This window comes from Sinocyclocheilus grahami, unplaced genomic scaffold (genome assembly GCF_001515645.1).
Source record: "Sinocyclocheilus grahami isolate Dianchi unplaced genomic scaffold, SAMN03320097.WGS_v1.1 scaffold84.1, whole genome shotgun sequence".
NCBI classification, from domain to species: Eukaryota; Metazoa; Chordata; class Actinopteri; order Cypriniformes; family Cyprinidae; genus Sinocyclocheilus; species Sinocyclocheilus grahami.
This window is the reverse complement of record NW_015505263.1, coordinates 2,248,164-2,266,583: the sequence shown is the minus strand read 5'-3', so window position 1 is coordinate 2,266,583 and position 18,420 is coordinate 2,248,164. Positions and strand designations below refer to the sequence as shown.

Sequence of the window (18,420 nt, the reverse complement as noted above, 5' to 3'; positions counted from 1 at the left end):
TTTGGTGTGCTGTGCTGTTTGCTTGTTGTGTTGGCCTCTTAAGAGCTGGAATTGTCAGAGGTAACTTTTGCAGTAGAAGTGGACACAATAACCTAGGCTAGTATTTAATTTTTTGCCCGGAAGAGGGGGTCCAAGGTTTCAGTTTGCTACAGAATTTCGTGCTATAGCTAGTAGTAAAGAGGTAGAGATGATCTGTCCACGTGCTGCCTTAACTGAGGAGCTACAGCGATGTCACGCTACATTAAAGGTATTTATTGTTAGATTTTTGTGATTACATTGACAGAACTTGAAAGCTGAGACTTTGTTTCATGTAAAAAGTAAGAAAGCACAAAGCTTATGGCGATTCAGAAGTGTTACTAATAAGGTTTAATACAATTTTGTTCACGAGTCCGGGATTTAAGAAACAGTGGTTCATCAAAATAAGCATTGGTTAGGATCGAAAAATCGATATCGTCAACCCAGCCCTCAATAATTATTATTTTAACGCAAAATTGCATGAATTGTCGTGACATACCTCACAGACTATAAAAGTAGGCCGTATACACTATGCAACTACATTTCAGTTACACAATATTAGACACAGAATACAGTTTGATATGTTCTTTATTTAGTTAGAAACAAACCAGAACAACATTCTGCAATCTTTCAAATAACTCACAGATTCATTGGTCTCTAAAACATTTTTTCTCTCATTTCTTGTATTAGTTAAACTGTTCTGCTACAGTTACAGGAGTCACAAATAGAACAACTCATGACAATTACAAAAACTAGTTCTTTTTCTTACTCAAACTATATTTCTCTCAACTCTGGGTGTGCTTTTAAATATGTCTTTAGAGATGTCTGTCATCTGTGAGAATTGGCATTTCTGTTAGTGATAAAAACAATGCAAAAACAAAAAAGTCAAATTTTCAAACTGAAACGTGATCAAATGGAGGGATTTCAAGAGTGTTTGCTCCACTCTCGTAGTGCAAATTTCTCAGCCATTTGAGCAGAGTGCATGCTAACAACCCCATCCCAGTGTTCCATGCACAAGCGAGGACACTAAACCGGAAAACAGCGAAGCTTTAAATAGCAACAAGACTTCTCTATGCTCAAGCAAATGAATAGACTGATGTTAGTCAAGCCAGTTGAGCCCTGTTTAATCTCTCACTTAAAGGACGGAGAACTGAATGCCGTGTTTGTTGAGGCGGTCGATGAGGGTGGTCTTGGCGAACGTCGCTCCTGGAGTGTAAACCCCGCCACTGTGGAGAACCACCCAATAATATACATTCAGAATATGCCACTTAAAGTGACAGATCACCCAAAAATGAAAAAATTCTGTCATCACTCAAACTGTTCCAAACCTGTATGTGTTTATTTCTTCTGCTGAACACAAAAGAAGAATGTTGGTAACTATACAGTTGCTGGTCCTAATTGCCTTCCATAGTATTTTCTTCCACACCATGGAAGTCAATGGGGACTGGCAACTGTTTGTTTAACAACATTCCTCAAAATATCTTAAAATTTGTGTTCAACAGAAGAAATTCATCCAGGTTTTGAACAGCTTGAGGGTGAGAATTTTCAGCTTTGGGTGAACTAACAATACAAACTGTTTATTTCGGTTTAGTTTTGACCTCCTATATGGCTGGACTCACGTGTTTGGAAGAGAATCTGATTCGTTTAACATGGTAAGAGCCGCTTGAACCATAGCGATTGGTGTGGCAACATATCCTGCCTCAGGAAAACACCACACAACAAAATAATGGATATGGGAAATATGCACTGATGTAGCTACATTAATATGAGGCAGATCTGAATTCGTTACCTGGTCCTTTGACCAGAGTGCGGATCTTGCCATTGGGTTTACCCTCACTAGGGTCTGAACCTTCAGTGTAACCCTCTCCAAGAAAGATGAAACGGAAGGAGGAGCCCTCCATCTGCAGATATCACATTTAAATGAAACCGATCCTAAAAAAATAGAGCTGATAGCCTAGATGATGATGTGAGTATAATACCTGTTTTCTAGTTGGACCTGCTTTGGAGAAGAAGCTGAATGAGAAAAACTCTGGAAACTGCAGACAAAGTATATATTTGATTACACAAGATCCATAAATTAAAATGTAGGCATCAAATCCCTGTTTAATCTCTCACTTAAAGGACGGAGAACTGAATGCCGTGTTTGTTGAGGCGGTCGATGAGGGTGGTCTTGGCGAACGTCGCTCCTGGAGTGTAAACCCCGCCACTGTGGAGAACCACCCAATAATATACATTCAGAATATGCCACTTAAAGGGACAGATCACCCAAAAATGAAAATTCTGTCATCACTCAAACTGTTCCAAACCTGTATGTGTTTCTTTCTTCTGCTGAACACAAAAGAAGAATGTTGGTAACTATACAGTTGCTGGTCCTAATTGCCTTCCATAGTATTTTCTTCCACACCATGGAAGTCAATGGGGACCGGCAACTGTTTGTTTAACAACATTCCTCAAAATATCTTAAAATTTGTGTTCAACAGAAGAAATTCATCCAGGTTTTGAACAGCTTGAGGGTGAGAATTTTCAGCTTTGGGTGAACTAACAATACAAACTGTTTATTTCGGTTTAGTTTTGACCTCCTATATGGCTGGACTCACGTGTTTGGAAGAGAATCTGATTCGTTTAACATGGTAAGAGCCGCTTGAACCATAGCGATTGGTGTGGCAACATATCCTACCTCTGGAAAACACCACACACCAAAATAATGGATATGGGAAATATGCACTGATGTAGCTACATTAATATGAGGCAGATCTGAATACGTTACCTGGTCCTTTGACCAGAGTGCGGATCTTGCCATTGGGTTTACCCTCACTAGGGTCTGAACCTTCAGTGTAACCCTCTCCAAGAAAGATGAAACGGAAGGAGGAGCCCTCCATCTGCAGATATCACATTTAAATGAAACCGATCCTAAAAAAATAGAGCTGATAGCCTAGATGATGATGTGAGTATAATACCTGTTTTCTAGTTGGACCTGCTTTGGAGAAGAAGCTGAATGAGAAAAACTCTGGAAACTGCAGACAAAGTATATATTTGATTACACAAGATCCATAAATTAAAATGTAGGCATCAAATTAAATGCAGTGTTTTTGCATTAAATATACTGTATCATGTTGTGAAAGCTACGGTATGTTTTACCTTTATGAGGAGATTTCTGCCAAAGCTGAACTTTACAAGGAAAAAGAACATCAATCCAGCGAAGACAAGTTTGAAAATGTTGGAAATGCCACCGATGCCAACATACGCCCCATACTGAACCTGTAAGAAACATGCACAGAGTGTCAGTACATGTAAAACATATCAAAGTATTTATGGCAATGCAGGTCATTTTATAGTAATGCAGTAATTTTTTTTAGTCTATAGTCGAGGTAGTTGCCAAATTTAATTGGATTTTGATGTGAATGAATATGACAGTCAAGTCAATATGCCTTATTGTTGTATATCTTACTCTTGTATAACTGTTGCTTAGCCAATGGGAAAAAAAATAATAATAATTATATATATATAGACTTAAACCCAATTGAGCATCTCTGGGGGGTCCTAAAAATGGCTGTCCACCAACGTTTACCATCCAACCTGACAGACCTGGAGAGGATCTGCAAGGAGGAATGGCAGAGGATCCCCAAATCCAGGTGTGAAAAACTTGTTGCATCTTTCCCAAAAAGACTCATGGCTGTATTAGATCAAAAGGGTCCTTCTACTAAATACTGAGCAAAGGGTCTGAATACTTAGGACCATGTGATATTTCAGTTTTTCTTTTTTAATAAATCTGCAAAAATGTCAACAATTCTGTGTTTTTCTGTCAATATGGGGTGCTGTGTGTACATTAATGAGGAAAAAAATTTAACTTAAATGATTTTAGCAAATGGCTGCAATATAACAAAGAGAGAAAAATTTAAGGGGGTCTGAATACTTTCCGTACCCACTGTATATATATATAAAGAGTTCATTTGCAAAAACAGATAACTCTGTTTTTAACAATTTTCAGCAATCATGTTTTTTTCATTGTACATTCCAGTTAATCTAAAATACAGCTAATTAACAATAAAACGCAATAAACACATGATAAAATAATAAAAAAAACATGATTTGTGAATTTTTTTATATACCGAGTTATCTGTTTTTGCAAATAAACTCTTCACACACATACAGGTGCATCTCAATAAATTAGAATGTCGTGGAAAAGTTCATTTATTTCAGTAATTCAACTATAGTGTAGCCTAGTGAACCAAACTGAGAGATCATTTTGAAGGCTCAGGAAACCTTTGCAGGTGTTTTGAGTTGATTAGCTGATTGGCATGTCACCATATTCTAATTTGTTGAGATAGTGAATTGGTGGGTTTTTGTTAAATGTGAGCCAAAATCATCACAATTCAAAGAACCAAAGACTTAAACTACTTCAGTCTGTGTGCACTGAATTTATTTAATACGAGTTTCACAATTTGAGTTGAATTACTGAAATAAATGAACTTTTCCACGACATTCTAATTTATTGAGATGCACCTGTAACTACAGAAGAGTCAAGTTTTAAATAGGAAAAATATCGGCTGAATGGATTCGAAAACGGTAAAACTCAACTGTTTAACTCTCGGGGAGTTGGAAAATGGGCCTATTTTCAAAAATAGTGGCGTGTTCCTTTAATAAGTCAATGTTCTCATTCTTCTAAAACCTCATGCGTTTACCGTTTCAGCTAGTTCAGTTTCAGTCCAGTTTAACTGGTTCAGTGTTGTTAAACTCTAACACTCCCATTTGTACGGTCTTATTATAAGTATGTGGGGTTGTTCATTGATACTGAACTAGTTTGTTTAATGTGCTTTTGTAATATTTTTTTTATTTTTATTTTGCTTTCAGTTTTAGTCATTTTAGCACTAATATAATATAATATATATATATATATATATATATATATATATTATTCAAGATTACGATTTACTGCATAAATGCAAAACGGTCTAGGTCAAACTCCATGTCATAAATAATTCAGTTTGTCCACTAAGATCAGATAACTTTCACTAAAAGGAATCCTAAACAGTCCTATCTTTATTCAGTGACCCGTCTGGCTAAATGAATTCTTACTGAAATCTAAATATAACTCGGCGCAAATGTTCTGCTTGAGCCCATCCATTCAAAGCTGCGTGATTAAAGGCATTGAATATGTCACTGGAATATAATTTTCCATCAGCTGTTGAGGATTAATTAAACCGTCTCTGAAGACCACCACGACCAAAGAGCCTATTGTTTAAAAAAATGCATGTAGATGATCCTACAAGCTGAACAACGCAATGTCCCACACAAAGGCATTTATTAGGCAAAGCAGAACAGTATCAAGCATTAAAGAAAAACAGTTCACTACCGATTGCCATGATGCGGGTCAAAGTCAAGTCCAGTCCAATATAGTCGGGTCAACCCTTCTAACACATCCAAGTCATTGCCAAGTTTCAAGTTTGCTGCTCCTATTACTCTATGATGCTTCCTTTTGTACCTCTGCTAAAAGCATAACACAATTGAAATGCAGATGTTTTCGATGAGAACTCATTCTGCTCAACTATCTCAAAAGATGCAAAACATCAGTAAATATCTCTGAAGAGTGGACACATCCCTAAATTTGCGAATGACCTCTGCTGAGCATCGAGAGGTCAAATGTACAATGCAACTTTTCTTTAGACTTAGTCAAGTCAAGTCACCTTTATTTATATAGCGCTTTTAACAATACAGATTGTGTCAAAGCAACTGAACAGAGCATTTTAACTGTTGAAAAGATTAAAATGATCATGCAACATATATACTTACAATTATTTTAGTCATTTGATGTGCTTCTGTCATTTTAAATATTACTGTTTCATTTTGTATTTCAGTTGTAAATACAGTTAGTAATTTACAGCAAGTCATTTGTGTCTGAAATGTATTTGCTATTCATTCAAGGCAGCACTTCTAATTTTCATTTAGTTTAAAATATTTATACTTGATTTCCATATTAAACTAATTGTAACGGTTTTACTTGACAGTGATAACCTTGTCATAGTCGTACTAGTTCAACGCACATCATATCATTCATCGGCATCAATGCATGATGCACTCATATGAGCTCAGTAATAGTTCAGATGATTTTTTCTAGTGTCTTACAACATCTATTGCATTACACAAATACCACAGTCACCAAAAGTTGTCTAAAATAGCATAGTTCCTCGTTGTGACCAGCAGATATTACTACAGAAATCATCAATCAATGAATGAAACGAGCCAGGAACTTTTCTGAAACACTTTTGATGATTTTACAAAGCTAAGAAAATAACTGTACTATGGTATTTTTGCAGAAACTATGGTATTTTTTTGGCGCGAAAGCGTATTGGACGGTTATATCAGTTCACTAAATTCAAACGTAGACGGTTATTAAAGCAAATCTAGCTTAACTGAAGGAGGCTTGACGCACTGAGAGCTTCGGCGGCCTGCTCCACGACTTTCTCCAGCTTGGCTCTGTTCCTGCCGGCTACGGCCCATTTCAGACTCCCCTTGGGACCCTCGGATGCGGTGCGGGCCACCTCCTCCACCACGAACTGCCCCGTGAAGCCTGAAGCGCCAAAGATGACGATGTGGTAGGGCCTGCTGGATGAGGTACTGAACGCCGCCATAGCGCTGCTGCTCGTCTGGAGTCTGGACTGAGACTGGAAGAGACCGACTGCGATCCGCGCGACGAACACCTGACACAAACTTCCGCTGACGCCTACAAGTCGAGGTTCATTCAAGAGCGTCTTCGATGTGCAGCTTTGTATGCGCACCCTCGGAATTAATAAGATAATGACGGAGGAAGATGGATGCCCAGACGAGGATTCGTTAGATAATTGTACATCGATTTAGAAGTTGTTGTAATTACAAAAATTACGCAGAAAAGAAGAATTGCGTCGAGGATACGCAGACAGTACAGCTAGAACACAACCGTGAAATACGTCACGTCAGCTCGATTTTGATTGGTCTACGCGGTTTGTAGGCGGAACGGTTTTGGGATAAAACGATTCTTGGGATTACAGTATATGATTTATGTTGTTTGTATTGTTACAACATAACACACACACACACACACACACACGGTTTTTATCGTTAATGTTAGATAAATTACATAATTATATGAAGAGATAATTTGCACAAACAGATAACTCTGTTTTAATCATGTTTTTTAAAATGTATCCTGCATTCCAGTTAATATCAATCAAACTGCAGTTGGGTTGTTTTGATTAAATAATAATAACAAACAAAAAAAAATACCGCTAACTAACACAATAAAAACAAAGCAATAAAAAAAACACGATTTATGAAAATTAATAAAAACGTGGTTATCTGTATTTGAAAAGAAACTTTTCATATATTTATTATTATTATAACTTTCTTGGGAACACAATAAAATATTTGTATTATCACAACAATTTACTTATTTTAATTATTACTGTATTTTTAAATATTTTATGTTGTTTACACTGTTATATTAATATATCCACCATTTCATAATATGATGTTATATAAATTACATAATTGTTAGGTAAATAATTTAGTCAGCACATTCACAACCCAATTTCTTCTGTAATGCGACATTTTGCCAGGATATTCAATATGTAAAATAGAAATGTAATAAAAAAATATGAATGGATGTTTATATATATATATATATATATATATATATATATATATATATATATATATATATATATATTGTCGCGGGGGGAAAGAGAGCTATTTTTAAATATTTTATGTTGTTTACACTGTTATATTAATATATCCACCATTTCATAATATGATGTTATATAAATTACATAATTGTTAGGTAAATAATTTAGTCAGCACATTCACAACCCAATTTCTTCTGTAATGCGACATTTTGCCAGGATATTCAATATGTAAAATAGAAATGTAATAAAAAAATATGAATGGATGTTTATATATATATATATATATATATATATATTTAATGATTTATTCAGTCCTTAATACATAACAAAACATAATGAGTAATGATGAGACTCCTCAATCCCAACAATAAGATTTATTCACCAGGCATTTTTGGTCAAAAGACATCTCATTGCATTTTCCTTTAGAAATTTCCCCCCCGAGACAATAACTAAACAGATTTGAACCATACGATTAAGAAATACAGCAATCATCACATGATATATACACAAAATCAAAACTAAGTAAAACAAATATAAGTTCCAAAGTCTCAAATTGTCTTTGTACAGACCGTAAAAGAGTGCATGCACCAGAACGTGTGATTCTAAAAGACTTTGCTTTGCATTAAATAAATACTGAAAACTCACACAATAAAGACATTCAACAGTCATCTGAACCAGCCAGACAACACAAAATAAACTTTTACAGTTCTCGCCAAGTACGTTCATGCACTTGAGCAGAGCACAGGCAAACTGACATCTATGTGTTAAATCTACACGTTAATTTAACTTCATTTACTGCAGACTTGTGTTGACATTACCATAGTAAGACTGTGCTTCAGAAGGAAACATAGAAGAAGTTCAAGACACAGATTCGGTAGAATAAACACAGGATGCACTTATAATAACAATAATAACCAAATAAGACATAACACAGGAGGTCATGGTTTTATAACAAAAAGAAAATGAATTAAAAATCATGATTACAATAACTGTTAAGATTATTAACAAGAGACATGCCTGAGCAAATGATATTAAAATCATGACATTCTCGTTCTAGTACCGGTTTCATCTTAAAAACTCCCCACTATACACTGTAGGCCTGGTTTAGGGGGAAACTAATCCTGGTTAGCATAGTTACCAATTCATTTCTATGTGGAAAATGACATATTTAATAGATTTGGCTGTTTTACAAAAAAAAATTATATATAATATATATTGTGTGCAATTTATATAAATATTATCAAATATATTTGTTATATAAAAATATGAAATATACACTAAGAAATATCTAAACTTTTAATTTTATAACTATAACTAAACACACACACACATATATATATATATATATATATACACACACACGCACACACACACACACAGCTGTTTTACTTGTACTTTAAAATGATAAATTTTGATATTTATTAGTCATGAAATTATCATCATTTATTCCAACCAGCAAACTGAATAAAATAAGTGTAAATACAAGTAATTCAGTAATAATAATTACATAAAATAATAATAATTAAAACAAAGGAAATTCAGTCTGATGGATGGTGTATGACACTGTCAACTGTATGTAAAGTATCAGATTTTAAAAAAAGAAAGAAAATATATTGACTATCTTCAGTGATTTAACTTTTTATTAATGATAAAAAATATTGCAGAATCTACTGGGAAATTATTTTTCCCCCCTCTGTTAATAAATGGGTAACTATGATAACCGAGATTTGCCTCTTTGCTGACTTTATCTATATATCTATAACTATATCTATATCCGTAATTCTTCAATATACATGTATTGCTTTCCTGTACCATCTTTCCATAAGTCCATCCAAGCCCATCACAGGAAAATGCTACGTCCAGGCTACAGATGATTATGTCCATTATTACGGTGGGTACGGAAAGTATTCAGACCCCCTTACATTTTTCACTTACCATGATGGTCATTCACTTTTCCAATGAATAAAAGACAAAACTTTGTCAACCAAGTATTAAGATTTCGATTTAAGACTCTAAAAATGAAGTCTCTTCACATGAGGTTCAGTTGATGGCAGTAAACAGTGGGCTACTTGAGTCAAAAACTGGCCAAAGTGGTTTGTTGTGCCTTCCAGGGGCCGGACGTCCCCTTTAGGACCCGACAGACGGGCTTCATCCGTGACAGCGTGACCCAGCAAAGGCCTACGTATGAGGTTATCTCGGCATTAAAGATCACAGAGGCTACCGAGAAGAAGAAACGGAGAAGAAAACGAGCCGTCCCGTCCTGCTATGAGCTCGGGGACAGCCAGTGTTTGAGCTCATCCATGCCCCTCTGCACCCGTCCGATGTAGAAGTCCATGTTATGGGAGAAGTCTGTGCACACACTGGATTGGGCGTCTCCGAAAGTGCAGTAGAGCGCAGTCCCGCCCACACTGATCACCACAGTAGCCAAGCACAACAAGAGGAGGAGCAGCCAGGAGTCTCCGCCCACCTCATCTGCATATTGCATATAAGCAAATCAGTGTAGAATCAGAACATGGTCAGTTTGAATACTGCACAAATGAGTTTTTAGTTTTCTTACCGTGGTCCAGGCCCTCGTCAGGCTCGTGGAAACGGACTTTGCGTTTAGAGACGGGTTTAGGGGCAGCAGGGACAGAGCTGTTGGCTCCTTCCAGAGAGACTCGTCTCTTCAAGATCGACACAAGACCAGCAGCTGGAGTGATCTGAAAGACAGAGGACTAGTTCTAGAGAAAGATTCCTGGATTCACAGGCTCATAGTGTCTCCAAAAAATTAGGAAGTGTTCTGCACTAACATACTCTACCCACTAGATGTCACTATGAGCTGAGTGGGCAGGAAATGTATTGCTTATGTAAGAACCAGCCTTTTTATTTTTTTTGGGCTGCATGGATGTAGGGTTCAATATGTAAAATACAGCGTTTTACCAAATTATTATTGTTGTTTTTTTTCCCCCCAGATTTAACAAGAAAAATTCCCAATTGTCAGACTTACATAAAATAAGCACCTTTTATAGAATTGCTTTTTAGTTTTTATTCATTTGTTTACTACAATATAAATAAATATTCAAATAAACAAATAAATAAATATAAAAACTACTAACTTACATGCAGATCTACATCTCAGAATTTTAACATTTATTTATATTTAAGATTTAATATGTACTTTATTTACTTATTTGCTAGTTAAAATGTATATAACAGAGAAAAAGAGAATATTTTAAAGAGTTTATGTAAATCAGGGTTATTAAAATACATCGATTAAACTTAATTTAATTCAGCAAATGGACCAGGCAACGTTCTCATTTACACTTCGTTTAACCTGATGTACTAAAATAACTCAAATACAACTGAAATAAAAATTTCTAAAAACTATACAGACAAAAAATATAAATATAATGAAAATAATGTTTTTACTAAAAAAAAAAAAAAAAAAAAAATGCATTAAAACGTTAAACATTTTAGAGACATTTAATTTCAAGCTGTACTCTCTTTACATACAAAAATATTTACACACATCAGAATCATCGTTCATTATTTAAATATTCTGAATGGAGTAAAAATGATTCTGAATGGAATTCTGAGTCATTCTTAATGGAATAAAATAAATTATAATACTAAAAAAGTGCTGCTGTTAAAAAAATTACATTATACATGTTCTTTACTATTCAGCAAAGAGCTGGAATCCATTTGCCCAGCACTTCTGCTGAATTGGGTTTACCCCTCTTCATAAATTATGTACATGAGAATGAAAGTATTGGAGACGGTCAGGAAAGAGAGTCAGTCGTGTTACATCACCAGCCACCGAGGAATGGAAAAGGTCACAGAGAGGTCAAACTGCTAAAGACCAATCAGCACTGTGAATGAGTGGACATTCTGAAGAGCTGCCCTCTGACCAATCAATACTGAATCCCATGAATAAATCTGAATATAAATGACGTGAGCGAGGCTGCATAGTGTCGTTATTGTTCACTTAAACTAGAAGTAAAACAATTACAAATATATTTGAACTGAAATAAGCTGAAATAAAATATCAATCAATTTAAAACTTACAAATTAGAAATGGAAAAAAATGAAATAAAACGTTTAAGCTGAAGTACTAAATATACTAAAACAGAAAATAAAATTAAAAAAATCTAACCGAATATACAATACAATTTAATTTACAAAAGCACATAAAATTACTAAAAGGTAAACTAAAATTAAAAAAAGCTAGAGATCTGAATATAAATGACGTGAGCGAGGCTGCATAGTGTCGTTATTGTTCACTTAAACTAGAAGTAAAACAATTACAAATATATTTGAACTGAAATAAGCTGAAATAAAATATCAATCAATTTAAAACTTACAAATTAGAAATGGAAAAAAATGAAATAAAACGTTTAAGCTGAAGTACTAAATATACTAAAACAGAAAATAAAATTAAAAAAATCTAACCGAATATACAATACCATTTAATTTACAAAAGCACATAAAATTACTAAAAGGTAAACTAAAATTAAAAAAAGCTAGAGAGTCACTAAGCAAGCAATAAAGGAAAGAAAATAAGATTAGTTTGTGATCTTATTGAATTCTCATTTGTAAAAGAGTAGCAGGATTGTTTTTCACTAAAACCCTTGCTGTCCACTTATTTCACCCTGAGAGCTTCCATATTTGCTAAGATCTGTCCCAATAAAAACACATTTTCAAGCACTGCAATTATAGTTCTCTATTTTTGCTTCATCATAGCAGTTACATTTGTCAGGACAGACTGAAGCCCAACATCCCCCCCCCCCCCAAAACCTGTTCAGTTTTTCTTCGTTTTTGTTTTTTTCATAAGAAAATTATTCCATTCAGTAAAGACATATAATCAATCAAAAGTGACATTTACATTGTCACAAACAAAACAAATAAATGCTGTTCTTTTGAGCTTTTAATTCAAGAATTATTAGGGAAAATGTATCATGGTTTCCACAAAAATATTAAGCAGCACAACTGTTTTCAACATTAATAATAAGAAATGTTTCTTGAGCAGCAAATCAAGCATCATGTGATGCTGAAAACTGCAGTAATGATGCTGAAAATTCAGCTTTGACCACTGGAATGAACTACATTTTATTATGTATTAAAATAGAAAACAGTTACAACAATATTGTAATATTATTTCACAATATGACTCTTTTTACTTTAGTTTTGATCAAATAAATGCAGCCTTCGTGAGACTTATTTCAAAAACGTAAAAAAAAATCTCACAGACTATGCTTTTAAATATGCTTGAACATCTTAACTGATCTCAACAGTGCTGATGGTATATCATTCTCTGGCAGTGCTGTGTACTTGTTCTGGGCACTAAGTCGACTACAAATGAACCGATAAATAATGAGTATTGCATGTTATAATACAAACACGTTTTGAATGTGGTTTTCCAGGTTAGTAGCTTCTGTCTGGTTAAAAAGCATTAAAATTGGGTACTGAGCACAACTTAGTCTGCAAGCACACCATGTGTCCGCAGTATGTTGTCGACCTTTCCAAGTAAAGGGAATGCTCAGATAAATGTTCAAAAGTCAAACCATTTTAACTAGCTCAACAGATTTGACGGTGCAGGCTGAAGGTCATAATCCACGTGTATGCTGATAAACGCCATCACTGTTGAGTCCCAACTCTATTCTGGCACACAAAAAAATTATTCTGAGAAATGATTTGTTTTTTGCCCATACAATTCAAGTCAACGGGGCCACAACATTCTTCAAAATATCCTCTTTTGTCTTCCACACAATAAAGAGAGTCATACAGGTTTCCTACAATTTTTTTATTTTTAATTTAATTTAATTTTTTGGGGGTGAACTATGCCTTTAACAGCTGCAGCTAGAAAGTTTTTTTTTTAACGATATCAATACTTTTTTTCTGCAAAGATGCATTAAATTAATAAAAACGGAGTAAGGACATTTATAAATGTCACAAAAGATTTCTATTTCAAATAAATACATAATGCTTTTGAACGTTCTATTTATCAGAGTTCTGAAAAAAATCACTGTATCACTGTTCCACAAAAATATTAAGCAGCACAACTGTTTTCAACATTGATAATAATAAGAAGAAATTTTTCTTGAGCAGCAGATGAGCATATTAGATTGATTTCTGAAGGATCATGTGACACTGAAGACTGGAGGAATGATGCTGATAATTCAGCTTTGCATTACAGGAATAAATTACATTTTAAAATGTATTCAAATATAAAAGTTATTTTAAACTGTAACAATGTTACACAATTACAAAATGTAGCCTTGGTGAGCATAAGAGACTTTTTTTTTTTTATCTTGCCGACCTCAAACTTTTGAATGGTAATTTTATATTGAGAGCACTTAACTTACACAAGATGCTGGCTATACACTAGTCCTGAAGTCAAGATCCCCCCGCCAAGAAGCAGCACATCACATGTTTGGGAACAGGGCACAAAAGCGTTTAAGACACAGGATATTGGCTTCATGAAAGCCTGTATTGTGCTGGCAGAGATCAGTGGTCCAGATTCTATTGCTGATTGTTTCATTGGGGGATGGAAGTGTCATTATGACATCACACACGGCTGCCTGTTACGTTTTCATTCAGCTCTGACATTCAGGGGAAAGGTCACCCTTCAGGTCACCCAGCTCTCGCAATCACTGCTAAGATTCTGACATCTATTATTTATGCTCTTATCAGACGCCTTCTTACCTCAGTAACTTACAAGAAATAAAAGAGGTAATTACCAAGCCGGGACCTGAGATCACACAAGCTGAGCTTAAAAAAAACCAAGCACACCAAGAAAATAATACAAAAATACATCACGCTTCTATGCTCACTAATGATGAGTTCTAGGTTCATTACAAGTTAAAGGGATAGTTCACCCAAAAAATGATTTCTGTCATCACTTCTGTCCGTACTTTCTTCTGTGGAACATAAAAGATATGTCTATAAAATGGAAGTCATTGGTTTAGTTACCAACATTCTTCAAAATATTTTCTTTTATGTTCTGCAGAAAACAACTCATACAGGTTTGGAATGATGACTGAATACACATTTTTGAGTGAACTATCACTTTAAGAACCATTGAGAGACATGCTGTCGATTATCACAGACAATTCTGACTCCCACAGTTTTGTAAACTTAAAAAAAAAATAATAATAATAATTGTCTAGATGGGACATAAATATGGATATTTTGCAATTATATGAATCTATTATTAATATAATTATCTTTTGTTAAATAAAAGCATGAAATTGTATTACTAAAACCAAAAATGTGATGCTTGAACTTCTTTAAATTGTGTCATCACTTCTGTCCGTACTTTCTTCTGTGGAACATAAAAGATATGTCTATAAAATGGAAGTCATTGGTTTAGTTACCAACATTCTTCAAAATATTTTATTTTATGTTCTGCAGAAAACAACTCATACAGGTTTGGAATGATGACTGAATACACATTTTTGAGTGAACTATCACTTTAAGAACCATTGAGAGACATGCTGTCGATTATCACAGACAATTCTGACTCCCACAGTTTTGTAAACTTAAAAAAAAAATAATAATAATAATTGTCTAGATGGGACATAAATATGGATATTTTGCAATTATATGAATCTATTATTAATATAATTATCTTTTGTTAAATAAAAGCATGAAATTGTATTACTAAAACCAAAAATGTGATGCTTGAACTTCTTTAAATTATGTTTGCACAAATGATTCAAATAAATGGTCTTATTTTAAGATATTATTAGATGCAAAATTGCCCTTTTAGCATTGGGAATATTGTTATAGTTGGAAAGCGATATACAGAGGGCTCCCTTTCTGGTAACCTTAACATGTGAAAGTTACCAGGGTTGAAATAAGGTTTCATAATATTGCATAGACAAGGTTTGCAATCTATTCGGTCTTAGAAATCAACATCATTGTTGTTTAACCTGGACTATTCCTTTAAGTCAATGACTGTAGCAGCTGTAGCGGTGATGCAAGATGACATCACTATGACATCACTGGATGCTATCACAGTTCCACAACAATGCACTTTAAAGGGTGATATATGCTATTTTTTTATGTGAATTAATACACTTTCCCTTATCCCAACTTACAATACAGACATTCAAGTCATTTATAGGTTGCATTCAAATTTGCATACTACTCACAATATATGCAGAATATTAAGTGTTACCGCTCTAAGAATCAGCAAAGTGCTTAAGGGCCTAATTAGAAAGACCTTTAAAACTAATCTGATTAGAAATCAAACTAATTCTCAAAACAAAGCCATGCCAAGCACAAAACAACAAGTAAGCCTCTTTGTCATTTGAACTAAATTGAGAGAAGATCTGTCACTCACCTCTTCCACCTGTATGCGTTTGGCCATGTCATCCAGCATGGACACATGCATAATATCCAGCGACTCCACCCCGTTCCCGTTCTCCTCTAGCTCCAACTCTGCGGTTTTCTCGGGAACTTCCTGCTCCAGAGGCAGCTGATCTGCTCCTCCTTCCTCCAGCTTCAAAGCCTCCTCTACCTCCCCTCCATCTTCCTGCTTAGTGTGTGGGACGGACTCCACCACATCCTGCCCCGTATCCACAGTGTCCCCCGTTCCCTCCATCACCGGCTGGGCCTCCACGTCGTCTGGTAGAGCGGTGTCCATTGGTGAGTGGGGCTCTGGTGTTGCATCCCTGTGGGAAGCTGCCATGCTTGCGCTCTCCTCTTCTGCCCCTGCATCCTCACAGGCTGGAGAGGAGGAGCTGTCCGTCACAGCCGGGGAGGAGGGGTCATACTGCTGTTCGCTCTGGTGGGATTGTGAGGCGGTGCTGCTACAATCTTCATGCTGGATGACTTCCTGTTGTGCCTCAGATGTACTCTGATCCTCCATAACCTTCCCTGTTTTAGATTGAGAGACGAGACGGTTTATATGAAACGAATGAAACATTCATTCATTATTTGAAATGGAATACTAGCATACTGCAAAAGGCTTTTTGTTAAACGTGAAACGTTTATAACAAAACATTTAACAATACTGTCACTTTACTATATTTACTTCAGCAAGCAGCATCACGTTATCATCTTGCAAATATATGGTTATTTATCATTTTTATTAATTCAATATTTTTGAATTAAATTAAGATTGACAAATTAATACAATTGTAAGGTACTTAATGATATAAATAAGTGTACAAATGTCTCAAATCAGGAAAAAAAATATTATTTTATTACAAATATTTAATTTGAATAAGAAAATACATTTTATTTTAGGTTTAATATTTGCAATAATTATTGTTAATATTAATTGTGAATACTGTTAAAAATATTTTTGTTTAATATATATTTTTCATTTTAATAAAACAATTAAAAAGTTCATTTTTATATTAACTAATATATAATACATAATAATTATTAATTACGTATTATAAAAATGAAAACTATTTAAAGAAACCTTACATTTTAAATTTATATATATATATATAGTTTTATTTATATATATATATATATATATATATATATACAGTGGGTGTGACAAACTTGTTGCATCTTTCCCAAAAAGACTCATGGCTGTATTCGATCAAAAGGGTGCTTCTACTAAATACTGAGCAAAGGGTCTGAATACTTAGGACCATGTGATATTTCAGTTTTTTTTTTTTAATAAATCTGCAAAAATGTCAACAATTCTGTGTTTTTCTGTCAATATGGGGTGCTGTGTGTACATTAATGAGGAAAAAAAATTAACTTAAATGATTTTAGCAAATGGCTGTAATATAACAAAGAGTGAAACATTTAAGGGGGTCTGAATACTTTCCGTACCCACTGTATATATAATGCTTTATAATATATAAGTTTTATTTAAATGCAATTACTTTATTTTTAAATAAAAAAGCAAAAAAAATGTAATAAATATTCTAATAATAAATTAGAAAAAATATGAAAAATGCTGGAAAAATAGCATGAATAGTATGGTGTACTATGTCTGATTTCTTTGCATTGAATGACCGCGTGGTCATTTGACCATCAGACCCTTGTGTACAACAGAACAGATCGATGGCAGACGATCAGTCACTATTGATGCATCGTGGCCCTGCTGTCTGAAGCCCTGTGGATCAATAATGCAGGACTCCACTGTTGACTGTTCTCTGCTCCCTCGGTGGCCATAAACGCACGCACGTGGTGCTGCTCATAGACAGGATCTAAGTGATGACAGCTCACTGTCAGAGATCAGAGAAAGACACATGACAACCAGTGCCAGGCCGATACAGTCTGACGCTCAGTTTCTAAAAACTACACTCCCCCTGCTGTCTTCCTACAGCTTACCACTCATTTTCCAGAATGTCAATCATGCCCTGCTGTCCAGGAGGTCCAGCTCCCTTTATTAGGCAGTTTTATGTGAAACTGATGCATTCAGTTTCACTATATTTCCTTTTCAGTTTCCCCTTCAAATGTTACGTTTAAATTAGTGTGGAAGTAGGTGACCATATTGACTTTACCCGATTAAGAGAAATATATACATTTTAGCAATTTAATATTGTATAGCTGAAGATAATTCAAATTTAATAATAAAACTATCAAAAAATTAATTAAAATAATAAATAAATAAAAATGTAAATAAAATAAATAAAATGAAAGTTAAATAAATGATATTAAAGAAATTATATTTAACATTTTTGAAGTAAAAAAATAAAAGAATGAATAACTTCAAGTTAATTAAATTGAATATATAATTAATGTATTTAATAAATACAAAGAATAAATTAATTAATAATAATAATATATATATATA

General features: G+C 34.3%; 2 protein-coding genes across 3 annotated transcripts in view; both read right to left on the bottom strand.

Moving 5' to 3' along the window:
• Positions 1-585: 585 nt before the first annotated feature.
• LOC107586654 (saccharopine dehydrogenase-like oxidoreductase) lies at positions 586-6,896 on the bottom strand. The gene is made up of 7 exons (XM_016274107.1): positions 6,422-6,896; positions 3,154-3,284; positions 2,973-3,029; positions 2,783-2,894; positions 2,613-2,694; positions 2,124-2,221; positions 586-1,143 (listed from the first exon to the last, which is right to left on the bottom strand). Exons 1-6 carry the CDS (start codon positions 6,642-6,644, stop codon positions 2,131-2,133), a joined length of 696 nt encoding a protein of 231 aa, XP_016129593.1. The 5' UTR covers positions 6,645-6,896; the 3' UTR covers positions 586-1,143; positions 2,124-2,130.
• Positions 6,897-9,610: 2,714 nt separating this feature from the next.
• LOC107586603 (consortin-like) overlaps positions 9,611-18,420 on the bottom strand; it is a 26,253-nt gene continuing 17,443 nt past the window's right edge. For both annotated transcript variants that reach the window (XM_016274048.1, XM_016274047.1), the window contains 3 exons: positions 15,997-16,532; positions 10,231-10,372; positions 9,611-10,145 (listed from right to left, as the gene is read on the bottom strand). In XM_016274048.1, the coding sequence (XP_016129534.1) occupies positions 9,937-10,145; positions 10,231-10,372; positions 15,997-16,532 (887 nt within the window). In that variant the 3' untranslated portion in view covers positions 9,611-9,936. The remainder of the gene's footprint in view (positions 10,146-10,230; positions 10,373-15,996; positions 16,533-18,420) is intronic.